Source organism: Engystomops pustulosus, chromosome 2 (genome assembly GCF_040894005.1).
Source record: "Engystomops pustulosus chromosome 2, aEngPut4.maternal, whole genome shotgun sequence".
Taxonomy (NCBI): Eukaryota; Metazoa; Chordata; class Amphibia; order Anura; family Leptodactylidae; genus Engystomops; species Engystomops pustulosus.
The window spans coordinates 13,600,890-13,620,773 of NC_092412.1; the positions used below are offsets into that span (position 1 = coordinate 13,600,890).

The 19,884-nt window shown below is 51.1% G+C and overlaps 4 protein-coding genes across 6 annotated transcripts in view; 2 read left to right on the forward strand and 2 right to left on the reverse strand.

Annotated features, from left to right (window-relative positions):
* The window catches only part of LOC140119963 (uncharacterized), a 1,020,783-nt gene that overhangs the window by 292,861 nt on the left and 708,038 nt on the right, over nt 1–19,884 (reverse strand). The gene's annotated exons all lie outside the window — the stretch shown is intronic.
* The window catches only part of LOC140119817 (uncharacterized), a 51,831-nt gene that overhangs the window by 1,802 nt on the left and 30,145 nt on the right, over nt 1–19,884 (forward strand). Inside the window, exon 3 of one of the 3 annotated variants that reach the window (XM_072139222.1) lies at nt 987–2,477. The exons of the other annotated variants lie outside the window; for them this stretch is intronic. Within the exon in view, the coding sequence (XP_071995323.1) occupies nt 987–2,281 (1,295 nt within the window). The 3' untranslated portion in view covers nt 2,282–2,477. Of the gene's footprint in view, nt 1–986; nt 2,478–19,884 lie in introns of those variants that run through there. 3 annotated transcript variants of the gene reach the window in all.
* LOC140116410 (histone H2B type 1-O) lies at nt 15,259–15,838 on the reverse strand. The gene has a single exon (XM_072132940.1). It carries the CDS (start codon nt 15,816–15,818, stop codon nt 15,438–15,440), a length of 381 nt encoding a protein of 126 aa, XP_071989041.1. The 5' UTR covers nt 15,819–15,838; the 3' UTR covers nt 15,259–15,437.
* On the forward strand, nt 16,130–16,522 carry LOC140119764 (histone H2A type 1-like). Its single transcript, XM_072139116.1, has one exon. The coding sequence runs from the start codon at nt 16,130–16,132 to the stop codon at nt 16,520–16,522; it is 393 nt and encodes a 130-aa protein (XP_071995217.1).

Genomic DNA, 19,884 nt, shown 5'->3' on the forward strand with positions numbered 1-19,884 from the left:
CCCGGGTGCCGGGGTCTCTCCCCTCTACCGCTCCCCGGGTGCCGGGGTCTCTCCCCTCTACCGCTCCCCGGGTGCCGGGGTCTCTCCCCTCTACCGCTCCCCGGGTGCCGGGGTCTCTCACCTCTACCGCTCTCCGGGTGCCGGGGTCTCTCCCCTCTACCGCTCCCCGGGTGCCGGGGTCTCTCCCCTCTACGGCTCCCCGGGTGCCGGGGTCTCTCCCCTCTACCGCTCCCCGGGTGCCGGGGTCTCTCCCCTCTACCGCTCCCCGGGTGCCGGGGTCTCTCCCCTCTATGGCTCCCCGGGTGCCGGGGTCTCTCCCCTCTACGGCTCCCCGGGTGCCGGGGTCTCTCCCCTCTACGGCTCCCCGGGTGCCGGGGTCTCTCCCCTCTACCGCTCCCCGGGTGCCGGGGTCTCTCCCCTCTACCGCTCCCCGGGTGCCGGGGTCTCTCCCCTCTACCGCTCCCCGGGTGCCGGGGTCTCTCCCCTCTACCGCTCCCCGGGTGCCGGGGTCTCTCACCTCTACCGCTCTCCGGGTGCCGGGGTCTCTCCCCTCTACCGCTCCCCGGGTGCCGGGGTCTCTCCATTTTCCACAAATAATTGTAATATTATACTATCCTCCTCTGTATCATTTACTTTACAGAGCTTAGTATCATCTGCAAAAATTGTAACTATACCGTGTAAGCTCTATGAAATCATCAATAAAAATTTTCTATTGTGTTTAAGTCTCTTAAATGGCTGCCATGCGGAAAAGCTGGTACACTGGCATTTATATTGCATTTTGAAATGCGATTCATACAATTGGACAACAATCTCCCCACAGGTGTTGAATTACGTTTCAAAACGCAATGTAAACACAACAGGTTACTGCACATGTAGTGGTCAGGCACAGTCTAGGACAAGTCACGTCATGTCGTATATGTGTATATTCTATGCCCAACTGTAATCTGATGGTTGGATATCAATTATAACATGGGTATCTTTTTCAGGTGAAAAGCAGATGAATGGATCCCATCTACCTCCTCTTCCGACTTCTTCATCTAAAGAACCAGATAATCAATTGAAAATAGGCAAAAATAGATCTACACGAAGACCACCAAACATTTTATCAGCTAAAGCTAGGAGAATTTTTAAAAAGAAACTTGATCTTTCTATTTACAAGGAAAGTCAAGAAAAAGGGCCATTTTCATGTCCTGAATGCGAGAAGAGTTTTACCCAGAAGTCAGGTCTTGTTAGACATAAGAGAATTCATACCGGGGAAAAGCCATATTCATGTCCTGAATGTAGAAAGGGTTTTATACAGAAAGAAGGTTTAAGGGTACATCAGAGAATTCACACAGGTGAGAAGCCATTTCCATGTCCAGAATGTGGGAAGAGTTTTATACTGAAAGTAAATTTTAGGAAACATCACAGAATTCACACGGGGGAGAAGCCATTTTCATGTACTGAATGTGGAAAGTGTTTTATACAAAAAGAACATTTAAGGAGGCATCAGAGAATTCACACAGGGGAAAAACCATATTCATGTTCAGAATGTGAAAAATGTTTTTTATGTAAAGCCCACCTTAAAAGACATGAGAGAACTCACACAGGGGAGAAGCCCTTCTCATGTACTGAATGTGGAAAACATTTTATGGACAAATCAGGACTTGTTAAACACAAAAGAAGTCACACGGGGGAGAAGCCATTTTTATGTGCCGAATGTGGGAAATGTTTTTCCAGGAAAGCTTATCTCGTGGAACATGTAAAAACTCACACGGGGGAGAAGCCGTGCTCCTGTACTGAATGTGGAAAATGTTTTATGAACAAAACAAGTCTCGTTGAACACCAGAGAAGTCACACAGGGGAGAAGCCATTTCCATGTACTGAATGTGGAAAATGTTTTTCCAGAAAATCGCGTCTTGCAGAACATGAAAGGACTCACACAGGGGAGAAGCCATTTCTGTGTCCTGAATGCGGGAAAAGTTTTACTCTCAAGTCGGCTTTTATTATACATCAGAGAATTCACACGGGAAAGAAGCCATATTCCTGTTCAAATTGTGGAAAAGCTTTTAAATCCAGCTCCGATGTTGTGAGACATCAGATGATTCACACCGGGGAGAAGCCATTTTCATGTGCAAAGTGTGAGAAATCTTTTAAATCCAGCTCCGATGTTTGGAGACATCAGAGAGTCCACACAGGGGAGAAGCCATTTCCATGTACTAAATGTAGGAAATCTTTTACCCAGAAAAATAGTCTTGTGAGACATGAAATAATTCACAAAAGGGAGAAGACATTGTCATGAGAATGTTGGATAATATGGACAAAAATCTAATCTTTTGGAACAACTGAACCTGAAGGAGATCTCATGTTTTTTTTTAATGTGCAAGGTGTTTTTCAGTTCTAAAAAAAAAAAAAATTCTATGAATCATCTAAGAATTTGCACTGAGAAACTGTTTTTGTGTTCTGGGGGAAGTATAAAATTCTTTATGTCTGTTCAAGTGGTCCCAATTGCTTTCAATACAATCAGGTAACAGCAACAATGTTGTATAGTGCTCAGTATACAGTCGGTCCCCTACTTAAGAACACCCGACTTAAAGACGAACCCTAGTTACAAATGGACCTCTGCATCGCTATTAAAGAAGTTTCTGCACCACATTTGTATCACACACAACCGTTTTGTGAAGCGGCTGCATTATTCTTCATGCAACACAAATCTCTGCACTGATGGGACGTTCCGGAGCTCAGTCGGGTCGTGCACCAGATTTATCTTGCAGTGTCTGACAGAAGTCTGTCGCAAACCCCATGGTAAAGCTGCACCCAAAATAGTTGGTGCGCTCTGTCGGAGCAGTTTAGGGGACGCCAGATTCGTAAAGAATGGGCACCAGAAATCCTGAATCTGGCGCCCCCTGCACTATACACAGGACACTACACATAGTACACACTGCACCGACACAAAAAACATGCAATTCAGAAAAATCATTGAAAATTTCATAAAGTGAAAAAAATACTTAAGACAATATCTATATCAATAGATCATTCATAAAGTGGATGCAGGGCCCTTGCACACCAGGGGTAGCGACTCTTTTACATCAGTTGTCCATGTGCCTTTACTGCCTTAATATAACCCCTTAAAGTCTATCAAGTGATTCAGAAGTCCTGCTGCTTAGTTTTGTGTACAGACTCCCATGATTCTTTATTCACATCTCCAAACTCTGCTGAATAGGAGGAGCTGCAGCTGGAGAGTGACTCTACCCAACTGCGGGACCCCAGCACATGCTCAGGCACTCTGCCCAACTGCGGGACCCCGGCACATGCACAGTCACCCTGCCCAACTGCGGGACCCCGGCACATGCACAGTCACCTTGCCCAACTGCGGGACCCCGGCACATGCTCAGGCACTCTGCCCAACTGCGGGACCCCAGCACATGCTCAGGCACTCTGCCCAACTGCGGGACCCCGGCACATGCACAGTCACTCTGCCCAACTGCGGGACCCCGGCACATGCACAGTCACCCTGCCCAACTGCGGGACCCCGGCACATGCTCAGGCACTCTGCCCAACTGCGGGACCCCGGCACATGCACTGTCACTCTGCCCAAATGCGGGACCCCGGCACATGCACAGTCACTCTGCCCAAATGCGGGACCCCGGCACATGCACAGTCACTCTGCCCAAATGCGGGACCCCGGCACATGCACAGTCACTCTGCCCAAATGCGGGACCCCGGCACATGCACAGTCACTCTGCCCAACTGCGGGACCCCGGCACATGCACAGTCACTCTGCCCAACTGCGGGACCCCGGCACATGCTCAGGCACTCTAACTGAACACCACTAGGTCGTGAATTATCGGAAGGAGGACTGGAACTCCCCTGATAGTTCAGCACACAGATTATCACAGATTATGTGAAGTTCATATCATTGTAAAGTTTATCTGAACAATTAAAGTGGGGAAAATAATTATTTGATACGCTGCCAATTTTGGAAGTTTTCCCACCTACAATGGAGCGGTCTGTAACTTGTATTGTAACTCATTTCAACTGTGAGAGTCAGAATCTAAAAAAAACATAATCCAGGATTTGATCATCAGCCATAAATAATTCTCTCTCGCTGTGCTGTGTTTATGAAAAAAATAAGCTCCTCCCACCCCGCGCCGATTACCTTTAGTAATTGCACCTCTCTGAGTTTGTTATTTGTATAAAAGACACCGGTCCACTGGCAACACCAACGAGCCATCTGCAACATCCCCCACCGGGGCCTAGCCCTTGAGGTGAGGCCTGGAGACAGCCGGGGCCCGCGGTACCGGAGTGGCTGGCGGTTGCGGCCTAGGCACGCTATTGTCACGGTGCTTGGTACGGGGGAACCGGAGGGCTGTCCTACAGCCTGGCAGGTCTCCAGCAGGGTGGTGTTGGCAAGAAATGATGAGGGAGAGGCTGCTATAGCGGATCTCCCTGGGGCAACCCCTTAATGTCCCGAGTGTGAGTCTCTGTGTGATGGACAGGGTGCCTGTGATGAAGGCAGCCGTATTAGCAGGGACCAGACGGAGACAGAAGTTGAAGAAAACAACTTACAGTTCTTTATTTGAACCGGCAGGAACCGCAGCAACGTGCCTTTAACAGGTAGATGGAGTGCTGAGATGCTTTTGGAGGGAGCCTCAGGAGATAGTTCACCAGCCTGGATGTAGAGGGCAGGCTGGGAGGCAGCTGTGTCCTGATAAGAAGCTTCAGCTTGTCCTGCAGGGCTTCAGGTATCACCTTTAAAGGTAAGATGATACCCCTTTCCTCACTATACTAACTCTAGTCTTCTTGCTCCACTCTTCAGAGGCAGGGGCTAGGCTCTTCCTGCTCCGGTATGGGCTAGACTGAGATTGCTCACTCACTCACTGAGTCTCTAAGACTCTAAACTCTTTCTGGCTTCTAAGCCCTTAGAAAAGAACTCCAGAACATTCCTGGCCAGGGGTTTTATTATTTCCCCTCTGGTCAGGTGGTGGCTGCTCCTCCAATCACATCTCGGCTTACAGAGGACAGGATGTAACACAAGACATTGGATGGTAGATTTATACAAATCTTGCATCATACACAAATTTAACTTCTGCCTTGCCAGGCAGGATTCACCACTGCATTGTCCCCTATGTCCTATAAGGACTATGTAGTGTAATGTGGCTACATGCAGGTGGGGCGTATTCGCAAACACTCCCTCGCCTTGCATCGGCAAGGGTGTTGCATACCCCGGGGGCAATTGAAAGAGCCGCCCTCGGCTCGACTACAGATGGCTTGGGGCGCAGAGGTGGATACGGGCACTTCGGGGAAGTGCAGGCTATGTGAGGTGTAGGGACAAACCGCCCATGGTCCTGGAGACAGGCACCTGGGTTGGTGTCGGACTAAGACAAAAACATGTAAGTGCTTGACAGTTGGTCGCTGACGCCATTAAACCGAACTGTACAGTAGGAAAGGTGTGGTGTCATGTACTGTAATCCACTCCTTGCACCAAGGCCTGTATATTTGTTATATCAACACTTCTTCCCTGGCGGCAATTATATAGTGTGTATATCTGCATTGCGTTAGCATATGCGACACGAGTACCTCCTGACTGACATCCTTACCCATAGTATGGGTGGCATCCAGGTGCTAACTCTGTAACACCCCCGGTCCCCGAAGGACCCGCAGTTTACGGACTACCCCCATGTGCAAACCTCGGTTTGGGGGATAAGGTAGCGGTCAGTGTTTTACAAAAAGACGGTCCGACACAGCCACACTACAGCCTATAAAGCCTATGAAAGGGTTAATGCAGACTACTGGCATATATTTTGACAGTGTGCAAACAGGTTAACTCACATTGGCTTAGAAGCCCAATGGGTGCACATCTTATAACATTACAACGTTACAGATAGATAGGCTTCTCAGGGTAGCAAGATAGTAAATGTCTCTTTTCCTGCAAAGGAAAGGCATGGAAGTGCAAAATAACAATAAATTACATGGCAACTTTTCCTGGTAGTATCTGGCAAAAGTCTCTCAGAAGGTCTCTAGTAACAAAGTCCATCTTCTGGGTACAGCCCTTGATGTGGGGAAAAGTGCACTAAGAAGCAAAGGGTCTCCTCTAGTGTAGAGGGACATAGTCCTTTGAAGGAATCCCTGCGGTGGCAGAGGAAGGGGTGCTATCATAGCACATGACAACAATCAGTTCAAGGTAAGTCTCTTGACTGAGATAAATAGGGATGAGAGTCTCAGGAAAGTCTCTGGCTCTTTAGGGAAAAGAGGAATAGATACACATATATACACATGGTACAGTACCTGAAGTGGGCTACAGCCCTTCAGGGGTTACTCAGTATCTTCTTCGGTGGTAAGTACTTCGGTGTCAGAAAAACGTACCTGCCTCCTCCTTCTGTGTGACACCAGCTGATACTCCTGCAGGTACGCAGGAGCTTTACCTTTTGTCTCCCTTTGAGATCTCCTCATCGTCCTCCCCTGATTCAGGCGCTGGAGTCGGAGTCTCAGCTGGCTCTGATGCTTCAGGGGTTGCAGACAGGGGAGCCGGATCATCCTCCACAGGCAGCAGTATTGGAGACTGCGGTGGGGATGATGGTCTCTCTGAGATACCTCTTACTGGAGTGGAAACAAAACAGAATTGAGGCACAGTCACAAGTTCTAAGAAACTGGGGGTAGGTGAACACAAGGAGGTCTGTAAGTTGGGGGTCGAGGTGAGAGGTGTGGACATAGGGGCAAAAGGACGAAGACATCTCTTCAGCCGGTTCCTATGTACCCGGAGGGATGGACGGTCTCCTCTTGAAATCTCGTAGACTTCAGGGGAGAGACTGTCCCTAACTAGGTATGGCTCACGCTCCCAACGCCCATCTAGCTTACTGGTGGGATGGTTGTTGCGCAGCCACACTCGATCTCCTGGGGCAAGAGGCTCAGCACAGGCATTACGATCGAAGTCCCTTTTTTGTTTCTCTCGGGCCTCTTCCAATCGCAGATCCACAACTTCTCTGGCATCCGCCAGGCGCCTCTGGTGTTCGTGAACCCAGTCAGTCTGGGGGAGTAAAGACTGGGAATCAGGGGACTCCATGTCCCAGGTCATATCAGCAGGGAGATGGCCGTGTCTCCCGAACATCAGATAATACGGGGTGTATCCTGTGGAGCAATGAGTGGTATTGTTGTACAGGTACACCAATTTGGGCAACAGTTTTGGCCAGTCAGCCCTTTTTGCAGGGGTCAGAGTCCTCAGCATGTTGATTAGAGTCTGATTCATCTTTTCACAAAGCCCGTTGCCTTGGGGATGATAGGCTGTGGTCCTCAGCTTTTTGCAGCCATATAGAGTGCACAGCTCCTGGAAGACTTGGGATTCAAATGCTGTTCCTTGGTCCGTAAGGATCTGGTCCGGACAGCCATAGGGGAGGATGAAGCTCTTCCACAGGGCCGCTGCGGTGGTCCTTGCAGACAGGTCTCTGACAGGTACTGCAACCACAAATTTGGTATAGTGGTCGATGATCGTGAGAGCATAACTGTGACCGGATCTGCTGGGCTCCAACTTCACGTGGTCCAAGGCCAGGATCTCTAAGGGCCGTTGGCTCACAATGGGACGTAGAGGGGCCCTCTGATTGTGTCGCTCTCCTCGAGCGATGGCGCAGGCTGGGCATTCCCGACACCAGGCTTCAATGTCGGGCTTCATGTTGACCCAGAAGAATCGCCTTCGGAGGGTAGCTTCAGTATTCTGAGCGCCAAAGTGTCCGGACTGGTCATGGTACATTTCCAGTACTATCTTGGCGTCCCTCCTGGGAATCACAATCTGGTACAGCCGGTCATAGGTGATAGGGTCCAGGGTTCTTCTCTTTAGCAGACCCTGGTGCATGTTCAGAGTCTTTCTCTGGCGCCACAGTTGAGACAATTCTCCATCAGCACTTCTGCGGCGGATTCTTTCAGGCACTCGCCCACTAGAGAGATAGTCCATTACTTCTCCTATGGCGCGGCTATCAGCCTGAAGACTCACCCAGAGGTCCTTTTCCGCAGGGGGATCTGACTCTTCTTGAGGAGTAGATGGCGTTGCCTCTAACGGGAGGGAGTAAACTCTCTGGGCATCTTGACGCACAAACCGGGCATAGAACGCTGGCATCTCGACATCTTCCCACTGAGCATCCGTGGTGGGTCCCTCCCACTGGTCAGGGAGACGTGACAGCGCGTCGGCGTTGTCATTGGTCTTACCAGCCCGGTACTTGATGGTAAAGTTGAAGTTGGCAAGTCTGGAAGCCCACCGTTGTTCCAGTGCTCCAAGACGAGCGGTGTTCAGATGCGCCAAGGGATTATTGTCTGTGAAGACAGTGAAGAATGATGCAGCCAGGTAGTCCTTGAACTTTTCGGTCACAGCCCAGACTAACGCCAGAAACTCCAACTTGAAGGAACTGTAGTTCTGGTCGTTTTGCTCCGGTTCTCGGAGGGAACGGCTGGCGTAGGCTATGACCCTTTCAGTTCCGTTTTGGAGCTGGGATAGTACAGCCCCTAGGCCTTGCTTGCTGGCATCAGTGTATAGGGTGAAAGGCAGACTGTAGTCTGGATATCCCAACACCGGAGGCTCAGTCAACCATTGCTTGAGCATCTGGAAGGCAGCTTCTCGTTCGGCCGTCCACTCAATGGATACTCGGGAACGTTGGCTCTCTTTTGGCAGGCCCCTTAGAAGCTCTTGCAGGGGAGCCGCCAGCTGGGCAAACTTCGGGATGAAACGCCTGTAATAACTGGCAAATCCCAGGAAGCTTTTGATGTCCCGTACGGTTGATGGGGTAGGCCAGTCGTGGACAGCTGCAATCTTCTCTGGATCTCGCTCAATTCCATGAGCGCTCACCACATGTCCCAGGTACTTGACGCTAGGTTGTAGCAGGTGGCACTTGGATGGCTTGACCTTCAACCCATGTTGGGTCAGGATTTGGAAGACTTCAGCCAGATGGTGGAGGTGGTCTTCATAAGTCTTGGAGTAGATGATAATGTCGTCCAAATATAGCAGGACGGTCTCGAAGTTGCGATGACCCAAACATCTCTCCATCAGCCGTTGAAATGTGCCTGGGGCGTTGCATAGCCCGAACGGCATGTTGTTGAACTCGAACAGGCCCATTGGGGTGGTGAAAGCCGTTTTCTCTCTGTCTTCCGGCGCCATGGCCACTTGCCAGTAGCCACTGGTCAGGTCCAGGGTAGAGAAGTAGGCAGCTGACCCTAGGGCTGCGAGGGATTTCTCAATTCGAGGCAGAGGATAGGCATCCTTGTGGGTGATATTGTTGATCTTCCTATAGTCAACACAGAATCGAAGGGTTCCATCCTTCTTTTTCACAAGGACCAGCGGGGCAGCCCATGGGCTGTGACTCTCCCGGATAACGTTGGCTGTCATCATCTCTTGTACCAGCTTTTTCACCTCTTGGTGGCGGGCTGGAGGTATGGGCCGGTATCGTTCCTTGATAGGAGGATGAGAGCCAGTAGGGATGGTATGTTGGATCAGGGTAGTCTGCCCAAAATCCAGTGGGTGTTTGCTGAAGGCCTGGTGGTGCTTCATAACGACATCCAGGACACCTTGTACTTGGTCTGCAGGAGTAAAATCGTCGTCTCCAATATTGAGCTCAAGCCACCAGGATTGTTCGGCAGGCTCACCTTCAGCACTTTGCTTCAGTTCCAACTGTTGGGAGGCAGACAGAGAGGTTTCCACCAAGTCTTCAGGATGGACGCTGAAGAGAGTGGCTACGGCTTATTACTTTCTCAGATCCACTGAGGAGTCTCCCACATTTAGTAATCGAATGGGTACTTGTCCTCGGGATACAGTGACTAGGCTCCTGGCGGCTAGAATGGGCAGGTCTTCATCAGCTGGTAGAGGTTCTACTATCGCCTGGTAGTCTTGACCTTGGACGCCCATGCAGGCTCGACACCATACTAACGTCTCAGTCCCAGGTTGAAGGCGGACAGGTTGGGGATCTTTGATCTGGACTCTGCAGATTTCACCATTAGGGCCAGCAAACTTCTGTTGCGCCGCTAGAACCTACATAGTCTCCTGAATTACCTTCCGGGAACCGTTGGGCACTGTTGGCAGGGAGTCGTGGAGAGCCTTCAGCACCATTGATTTGCACTGATTTGAGTTTTATTTAAGGTCAAAATAGGCATAACATTTCATGGCATTAAAAACAAATGTGTACGTTTTAGACTAATGGGTCTCAGTGAGGTCCTTAGGGACCTTTTATTTCCGCCCCGTGTACCAGATGTTTATTGCGTACAGACACCCGCAGGTCGCCACACAGTGTCCCGGTGCACTATAACACGTTGCAGATGACAGTCCCGGGTGTACCGTGAGGCGGCAGCACGGCTCCGGTATGCGCAACTAAGCGGGAAATTCTAATCTGGCTCTCGGGCCATCAACCAATGAGCATCGTGCGCGCCCCAACCACGTACTGGTTACCGTTTCGCCATCAGCCGTTTGGCGAGAGGTTATGCAGCAGCAGCGGCTTGTCGTGACAGCCCGGACCCTTCTCTCATTGGCGCATTGTCCGCAGTGCGCCGGCCGGCCCAAGCCCCATTAGCTGAGACAGCCCCTGGGGCTCGGCCTCGGGTGCACTATTGCCACACGGTAATACTGATCTATTAAACATAATTAAAAGAGGAGTAATAAATAAAGCCTGAATCACCTAGATCACGGAGGACATGTGCAGGTAACGTGATGAGCGACAGACAGCGGTATGAAACAAGCATCAGAGTGCGAGCTCTTCTCTAGGAGAAAAGAGCCTTTGGGTGTGAGATGGAGCCGGGTGGGTACGAGTCTTAACCTCCGAAGCCGTAGAGAGTGCGGCCCTGGCACTTGAGCGCGTACACCACGTCCATGGCGGTGACGGTCTTCCTCTTGGCGTGCTCGGTGTAGGTGACAGCGTCCCGGATGACGTTCTCCAGGAACACCTTGAGGACGCCGCGGGTCTCCTCGTAGATGAGGCCGGAGATACGCTTGACGCCTCCTCTGCGAGCCAGGCGGCGGATGGCGGGCTTGGTGATTCCCTGGATGTTATCACGCAGCACCTTCCTGTGCCTCTTGGCGCCTCCTTTTCCGAGCCAGCCTGCCCTCATGTAGTATATAGCCAGCCTGCCCCCTGTAGTATATAGCCATCATGCCACCTCTGTAGTATATAGCCACCCTGCCCCCTCTGTAGTATACAGAGGTGGCATGATGGCTATATACTACAGGGGGCAGGCTGGCTATATACTACATGAGGGCAGGCTGGCTATATACTACAGGGGGGCAGGCTGGCTATATACTACAGAGGGGGCAGGCTGGCTATATACTACATGAGGGCAGGCTGGCTATATACTACAGGGGGGCAGGCTGGCTATATACTACATGAGGGCAGGCTGGCTATATACTACATGAGGGCAGGCTGGCTATATACTACAGAGGGGGTAGGGTGGCTATATACTACAGAGGGGCTTGCTTGCTATATACTATAGGGGGCAGGCTGGCTATATACTACAGATGGGGGCAGGGTGGCTATATACTACAGGGGGGAAAGCTGGCTATACACTACAGCCACCCTGTCCCCTCTGTAGTATATAGCCAGCATGCCCCCTCTGTAGTATATAGCCAGCCTGCCCCCTGTAGTATATAGCGAGCAAGCCCCCTGTAGTATATAGCCACCCTGCCCCCTCTGTAGTGTATAGCCAGCTTTCCCCCTGTAGTATATAGCCACCCTGCCCCCTCTGTAGTATACAGCCACCCTGCCCCCTCTGTGGTATATAGCCAGCCTGCCCTCATGTAGTATTTAGCCTGCCAGCCCCCTGTAGGGAATTACTAAAGGGATATTCCAGGAATCAGCATAATTCATATACAAGTGGCCACTCAAAATACAAGCTATTGTGTGATTAGTTGTTATTTAAAATTTTGCTCCCCTTAGCAGAAAATGCTGGTGACATAGACTGTAATGGAGAATTAAAATGCTACCGGCCCTTTAATCAGTCCATTAATTTCCTCCGCGCGGTCCGTCGCAGAACAGAAGATGGCCGCTGGTCACATGTCCACATCACATGTCCTGCAGCTGCCTGGGCAGGTCATGTGATCACCACTATGTTTGGCTGTAGTCGGTTGGTTGCAGTGCATCCAGTATGGCCAGTGTTTTGGTGATGGCAGTTACACATCATTACTATGGTAACGGAGCAAGAAAACCTGTTATATCATCACTGGGAGCAGAGCATAAAAGGGAGGAGGAGTTTCTGAGAACTAAAGGATCATGGAACTTGTATTTTCCTGTGGCGGCCATCTTAGTGATAACTCCACCTACTTTAGAGAGGACATAAAATGTTGTGAATCATAAAATCAAACTATTTAAGCTCCGTTTTGTGACTAATGACATTGAGTATTGTTGTATTCATTTATTTATATCATCATGGGTTTTTGTGTCAGACGTTCATATTCCCGGAATACCCCTTAATGTATCATAAACTCCTATAGCAGTGGTGGCGAACCTATGGCACGCGTGCCAGAGAGGGCACGGACAGCCCTCTCTGTGGGCACGCGTACCATCTTCCTGTTCCATTTCCCTGTTAATCACTGCAGCTCAGGCAATGCAGGAAAATCTGCCGCTTGCCGAGAGCTTCAGTGATCTCTCATACTGTAGTCTGCATCTGACCTGCTCTGTGCTCACAAGTGCTGCCTTAGACACAGAGCAAGTCAGTGCCCGCCCCTCAACTCCCTCCCCCTCCTCCCCTCCCTCCCCCTCCTCCCCTGCAGCCGGGAACTCCATGAGAATGAGGGCAGAACATCCACAACGCCCGGTGAGTACATGGAAGCAGGAGCTGCTCTGTGTGTGTTACACAGGCAGCAGGCAGGCAGCTTTGGGACACTAAACAACTACAGGTCCTTATTGTTTAGTGTCCCAAACTGCCCTGTATGACAGCTTCCCATGGTCACAAATCTACTGCCCCTGGCTGGATCCCTTGTTGCTGTGCCATGCTACCAGTGATGCCAGGAAGCACTACACTGCCCTCACTGACAGCATGGCACAGGTGCCCAGAGCTCCAGACCAAGGGAGGTAGATATATATGGCCACAAACATGTAACATATGTGGTGATTTGATTGAAAATTCGCCTGCCTGGTTCCCTGTAACTTTGCTATGCAGTGCTCCCACCCTCCACCCCACAACACACACTTAGCCCTACAAACCCCCCTCCGAATTGAATTCAACAATCCTTCATATTGCCCCTGATATTTGGTCACTGTATGGGGGTAGTGCTCTTCACTGGATGGGGGTAGTGCCCCTCACTGGATGGGGGTAGTGCTCTTCACTGGATGGGGGTAGTGCTCTTCACTGGATGGGGGTAGTGCTCCTCACTGGATGGGGGTAGTGCTCTTCACTGGATGGGGGTAGTGCTCCTCAGTGGATGGGGGTAGTGCTCCTCAGTGGATGGGGGTAGTGCTCCTCAGTGGATGAGGGTAGTGCTCCTCACTGGATGGGGGTAGTGCTCCTCACTGGATGGGGGTAGTGCTCCTCACTGGATGGGGGTAGTGTTCCTCACTGGATGGGGGTAGTGTTCCTCACTGGATGGGGGTAGTGTCCCTCACTGTATTTGCTCCTGCTTAGTGATATTATTGGTGATATTGGTCTGTTTATTATCAGTATGGTGGTATTTATCATGTTGTACTGGTAATGGTCATGATACTACTTTATTATATGTCCCTCATAGAGGGGGATTGTCGGTAATTTTAGGCTAAATAGCCGGGTTGGCACTCTGCAATGATAGCGTAGACTTTGGTTTGCAGTTTGGGCACTTGGTCTCTAAAAGGTTCGCCATCACTGTCCTATAGTAACAAGTGATGAATAATCCATATCTCTTTATAGCTGATACTACTAAATTTGTACCCATCCCGGCTTCCGTAAAACTTGTCTCTGTACTTTAATTGGGATGTTCGTTGGCGCCACCCAGTGGACTTTTTTGGGTGCTACATTCCCTATCTATTACACTACCAATGATGTTACAGATATATTTTTGAGTAATATTTGTACTAAAGCAAAATACTACATCATATAAGTGTACGGACATCATCCGCCCCACAAATGGTTCGATACTATTTATTTATGGATTAAACATCACTGCCGAACCACACACGCGGTTGCGCTCCCCGTTCTGCCCCTCTGGTCACACCCGCAGAAGCGTTACCGGTCGCAGTGCGAGCCGATTGGCTACAACTGGGGAGACCCTCATGAGGCGGGAGTCTTTGTGCTGGGGGCCGCCCTGCACACATCGATGAAGCAGGGATTGTAGAAAGAGCGGGGAATTCAAAATTATAACACGTTCACTATTCAGCCAATAGGTGGTAAGGGGGAGGAGAGACCAAGGACACGCCCCTTTCGTCATCACCAGAAGTCCTCTATCTGGTCCTCTCATTGTGTATATAAAGGAGACCTCGGCAGCCCCGTCCACATTCGTTGTCTCACACACAACAAAGAACATGTCTGGACGCGGCAAAGGAGGAAAGGGGCTCGGAAAAGGAGGCGCCAAGAGGCACAGGAAGGTGCTGCGTGATAACATCCAGGGAATCACCAAGCCCGCCATCCGCCGCCTGGCTCGCAGAGGAGGCGTCAAGCGTATCTCCGGCCTCATCTACGAGGAGACCCGCGGCGTCCTCAAGGTGTTCCTGGAGAACGTCATCCGGGACGCTGTCACCTACACCGAGCACGCCAAGAGGAAGACCGTCACCGCCATGGACGTGGTGTACGCGCTCAAGCGCCAGGGCCGCACTCTCTACGGCTTCGGAGGTTAAGACTCGTACCCACCCGGCTCCATCTCACCCCCAAAGGCTCTTTTCAGAGCCACCCACCTCCTCCTAGAGAAGAGCTCGCACTCTGATGCTTGTGTCATACCGCTGTCTGTCACACATCACGTTACCTGCACATGTCCTCCGTGCTCTAGGTGATTCAGGTTTTATTTATTACTCTTTTAATTATTTTTAATAGATCAGTATTACCGTGTGGCAATAGTGCACCCGAGGCCGAGCCGTCTGGTACACGGGGCGGAAATAAAAGGTCCCCAAGAACCTCACTGAGAGCCATTAGTCTAAAACGTACACATTTGTTTTTCTAATTGTTAATGCCATGAAATGTTCTGCCTATTTTAACCTATAATAAAACTCTACAAACCAATGGTGTGACTTGCTGCTGTATTTATCAGTATTGGGGCTGCGTGAGAGAATAGCAAGTGTTCTATTTAATTTTCCCCACACTACCAGGGAGGACCAGCAGGTGTCGCCAGTGTTCTATTTACAGTTCAATTGCATTCATTATAATTTTCATTGCCATTCCACCCAATATGTCCCTGTATCACCGGCCCCCAGAATGGGGTGAGCAGGAGTGACGGCCACATGGAGTGAGATAGAAGGGTGAGCTCTGTTGTGGAGAGGGTGGGTGGCTCTTAGAAGAGCCTTTGGGGTGTTGGAGGTGCCGGGTAGGCAGGCAGGCGCTTACTTGGCGCTGGTGTACTTGGTGACGGCCTTGGTGCCCTCGGACACGGCGTGCTTGGCCAGCTCTCCGGGCAGCAGCAGGCGGACGGCGGTCTGGATCTCCCGGGAGGTGATGGTGGAGCGCTTGTTGTAGTGAGCCAGGCGGGAGGCTTCCCCTGCGATGCGCTCGAAGATGTCGTTGACGAAGGAGTTCATGATGCCCATGGCCTTGGAGGAGATGCCGGTGTCGGGGTGCACCTGCTTGAGCACCTTGTAGACGTAGATGGCGTAACTCTCCTTCCTGGACCTCTTGCGCTTCTTGCCGTCCTTCTTCTGGGCCTTGGTGACGGCTTTCTTGGAGCCCTTCTTGGGCGCTGGGGCGGACTTGGCGGGATCAGGCATGATGCGGCGGTTACTATTATCCGAGACACGGAGAACAATGTCCCGCACCTCCCCGCGCCGCGGTATTTATAGCCGGGCTATGCAAAGGAGCGACGCCGGCTGCTCGCCCTGCTATTGGAGGAGCGAGTCGTGTCATCTGCGTGTTCACTGCTGAACCACGCCTCCTAATGCTGGTTGGTGAGTCTATGAGCCGCGCCTCTATTGGTGGGATGTCAATCCGGCCAATGACAGAGAGGGAGGAGCAGGCGGGAAGGTATAAGAGGCGGCAGGAGGCGGCTGAGCGGCATCAGTCGTACTGAATCTCTAGCATCATGTCTGGACGTGGCAAACAAGGAGGAAAGGTCCGCGCTAAGGCCAAGACCCGCTCATCCCGGGCCGGCCTGCAGTTCCCCGTCGGTCGTGTGCACAGGCTCCTCCGCAAGGGCAACTACGCCGAGAGAGTCGGGGCCGGCGCTCCAGTCTACCTGGCCGCCGTGCTCGAGTACCTCACCGCTGAGATCCTCGAGCTGGCCGGTAACGCCGCCCGGGACAACAAGAAGACCCGCATCATCCCCCGCCACCTGCAGCTGGCTGTGCGCAACGACGAGGAGCTCAACAAGCTGCTGGGAGGAGTCACCATCGCCCAGGGAGGCGTCCTGCCCAACATCCAGGCCGTGCTGCTGCCCAAGAAGACCGAGAGCAGCAAGCCCGCCAAGAGCAAGTGAGCGCCGCCGCTCCAGCACCCGATCCCCACTACACACAAAGGCTCTTCTAAGAGCCACCCACCTCCTCCTGACAGAGCTGCAGCCCCGGGTGTCTCCCCGGTACATCACACACTCTATACTGTACTGATCCTGTACTCTCCTCTGCACCGCTATGTGTCTGCGCTGTCACACTCTGTACTATTCTACAGCCGGAGGAGGAGGACGCTCGCCCCGCGCTCCATGTACGGGCGGCACTCGTCCTCCGCACAGGGACAGAGCTGCGGCTGCGCTTCCCTCACGTGCGGCTAACGGCCCGGTGCTGTGTACAGGGAGCGGGCACAGAGCCGGCTGCTGACGTCGTCACACGGGGGAGAACGAGCGGGAGATTCAAACCCTCTAGTTCTCCCCGCTGCTAGAGCTGTACAGCTGCTGTTCCCCCGCAGTGGCCGCCAGGTGGCGCCGTTCCTGGAAGGTAATAGTGGAGGCGGCTGCACCTTTTAAGAACCTCCACATCTTGGCACAAAGTTTGTAAACCAAGGACACAGACTTATTAGCGTGTGCCCCCCCCCCCCCCCTGGTGCAGGATCTACTCTTCCATCACTGAGAAGTCCAGCTACAGCTCTGTACACTGAAGAATTGTGAAGGTGGGGAGCGAAGAAAGGCTGCGTTTATAAGGGGTCAATACAAGAATTGTGGTGATTCCCAGGGCTCAGGGGCAAGACTGGGAAATAGCCGGAATAGGGCTTTGACCAGATGCAAATTTTGTTTACTGTTACTATATTGAAAACTGCGCACCTAAAGGGGCGCGCTGGTGCTTAGTCTGAGGTTGTGACACATTTAATACTGATTCAACAGCATGAAGCGCGGTGCAACTGCGCGCACGTCCTGAGAGAAAGCGTCTGACGCAAAGCGCACACTGCCCAGTGCGCATTGAAAAACCGTTATCATATTTTGATAGATCGGACATTTTCGGATGCGTCGATACCTAATGTGTTTATGATTTTTACTATTTATTTATATCAGTTCTTCTTGAAATTCTAGGTTTTTTTTATTATAATTTTTTTTAAACATTTTTTTTAATTTTTATTTTTACTATTTTTCAGACTCCCTAGGGTACTTTAACCCTAGGTTGTCTGATCGATCCTATCATATACTGCCATACTACAGTACTACAGTATGGCAGTATATGGGGATTTTCCTCCTCATTCGTTACAATGTGCTATCAGCACATTGTAATGAAGGGGTTCAAACGAAGTAGCCTCGGGTCTTCGGAAGACCCGAGGCTACCATGGAGACGGATCGCAACTCCCCGTTGACGTCACGGGGAGTGGCACTCCCAGGTAAGATGGCTGCCGCCATCGCTGTGATAACACCCGCGATCAGTGCTAGCACCGATCGCGGGTGTTACCGGTAAGCCTTTGCTGCAATATGCAGCAAAGACTTACCGGCTATGGAGAGGGCTCAGCCCGTGAGCCCTCTCCATGCAGCGCGACCCGACCCGGTCGCAAACTGGTTAAAATTTGATTTCTCCAGACTGGGACAGCGCCCCCTTGTCTTTTGCTTAGATCTAACCTGGAACAACTTGTGGCCTACGTAGACAGTCAACAGAGCGTGAAGCCACAAATCACACTGACGACATCTTTGTTTTACTTCGGTAGTACTTCTACCTACTTCCCTGCCTCCGTCTACACTGTTCTCTCTCGCATACTGATCCAAACCGGCCCCCCGAAGCTCATAATATAACGCACGTAATAACGCATGCACACTATTGATAGGTGGCTTCCTACATATCTTGAATTCCTTGGCACTTGTGGCCACCCTGTCAGGGTTCCACGCGTGTGTCATTAGTGAGCGCATTCACCTTCGCTGCTCACACTGTGTCACTATTTTAACAGTAAGTGATGAAAAGTTCTAGGGGGTCGCCCACATAATGGATATTGCTTGTGTAAGGAAAAGCCATGCAATTTTGCAAGTTTACTTCCAGCGGGTAGAATCTGGATGCGATGGGCAGCCCCGCCGCACGAGCCGCTATTATCACACACCTCCTTTTACTCTCAGCGATAACAACGGCTCACTGCAAGATAATAGAGAAGCTTTCTATAGGACAGCAAGCAGAGATCTAGAAAACCACCAGGAATTGATACAGAAAGCATATTTAAAAATTGTATAACTTTTTATTTACACAAATAATATCAATTATCTACTGAAAGCGGCCAACCCCTTTCATTTATAAATGCATGGATATTGGCGAGGACTGTTTTTACAGTCCTCTGATGTAAACTGGATAAGGACCCTGCCGCACACTAGTCCGTTTTTTCCCCTTATGTCACCGTGGCCTACACAGTGACAGTGCCAGATCCCACCCGGAGCCAAAATAGTCACAGCACCCGACCTCACGGTAGCCAATGTAATCACATTGCCCCCAAGTAGCCTACGGTATGTTCCCAGTAGCCAATATAGTGGTAGTGTCCTCACCGCAGCCACTACAGTCTCGGTCACCCACCTGTAGCCACAATGGTAACAGCTCCACAGTTCCAGTTCCAAAACTCACCATTGCACTGCTGATATTTCCGAACAGTGAGGCCCATTGGCCTGGGAATTACTCGGCACTGACAGAGAAGGCAGTCAAATAAAAATGAAGCCATCCCTTTCCCCTACACTCCCTTCAACCACCCCCACCCCACACACACACGGTCTCCCATGGTTACTGCTGCCGCGAGGGGTTTCGGCTGGGGGACGCAAGTGTCGGGCCGCAGCATTTACAGCAACAGATTACACTAACCACCGCCCACCATGGGGTCCCCACACTAAGTTGGGGTGCTAGACTTGGCTCATTGATGCTCTGGAAATAACACTACATAAGCAGAGAGTTGTCTCACAGCTTGGGAGGGCTAGTCTGCGACCGCAGTACTGACTTGTCACAGGGAGAAGTAGAATTCAGGACTTCATAGATGACTTGTCATCTCCTCTGGGTTCAGAACTTCATGGTGACCTTTACTGTTCACCAGACGTCACTTTGGCGCCTTGTGGAACATCTCCACACTGCACCCCTAAAACACCACAGTCAGTCGCTTACATTATAATTCCACCTGCGGATAACAGTGCAGCAATGCTATTTCTGGACATAGTGGGACACAATCCATGCCCTGTCCCTCACACCACAGTCAGTCAACTTACATTGTCACCATCCACAGGTGGAATTATAGTGATGATGCAGGGGGCACTGGATGATGATAGTGATGATGCAGGGGGAACTGGATGATGATAGTGATGATGCAGGGGGAACTGGATGATGATAGTGATGATGCAGGGGGCACTGGATGATGATAGTGATGATGCAGGGGGCACTGGATGATGATAGTGATGATGCAGGGGGCACTGGA

What these genes read in the sequence shown, in the direction of transcription:
- LOC140116410 (XM_072132940.1), bottom strand. Translation starts at nt 15,818, where the DNA reads ATGCCTGATCCCGCCAAGTCCGCCCCAGCGCCCAAGAAGGGCTCCAAG.
- LOC140119764 (XM_072139116.1), top strand. Translation starts at nt 16,130, where the DNA reads ATGTCTGGACGTGGCAAACAAGGAGGAAAGGTCCGCGCTAAGGCCAAG.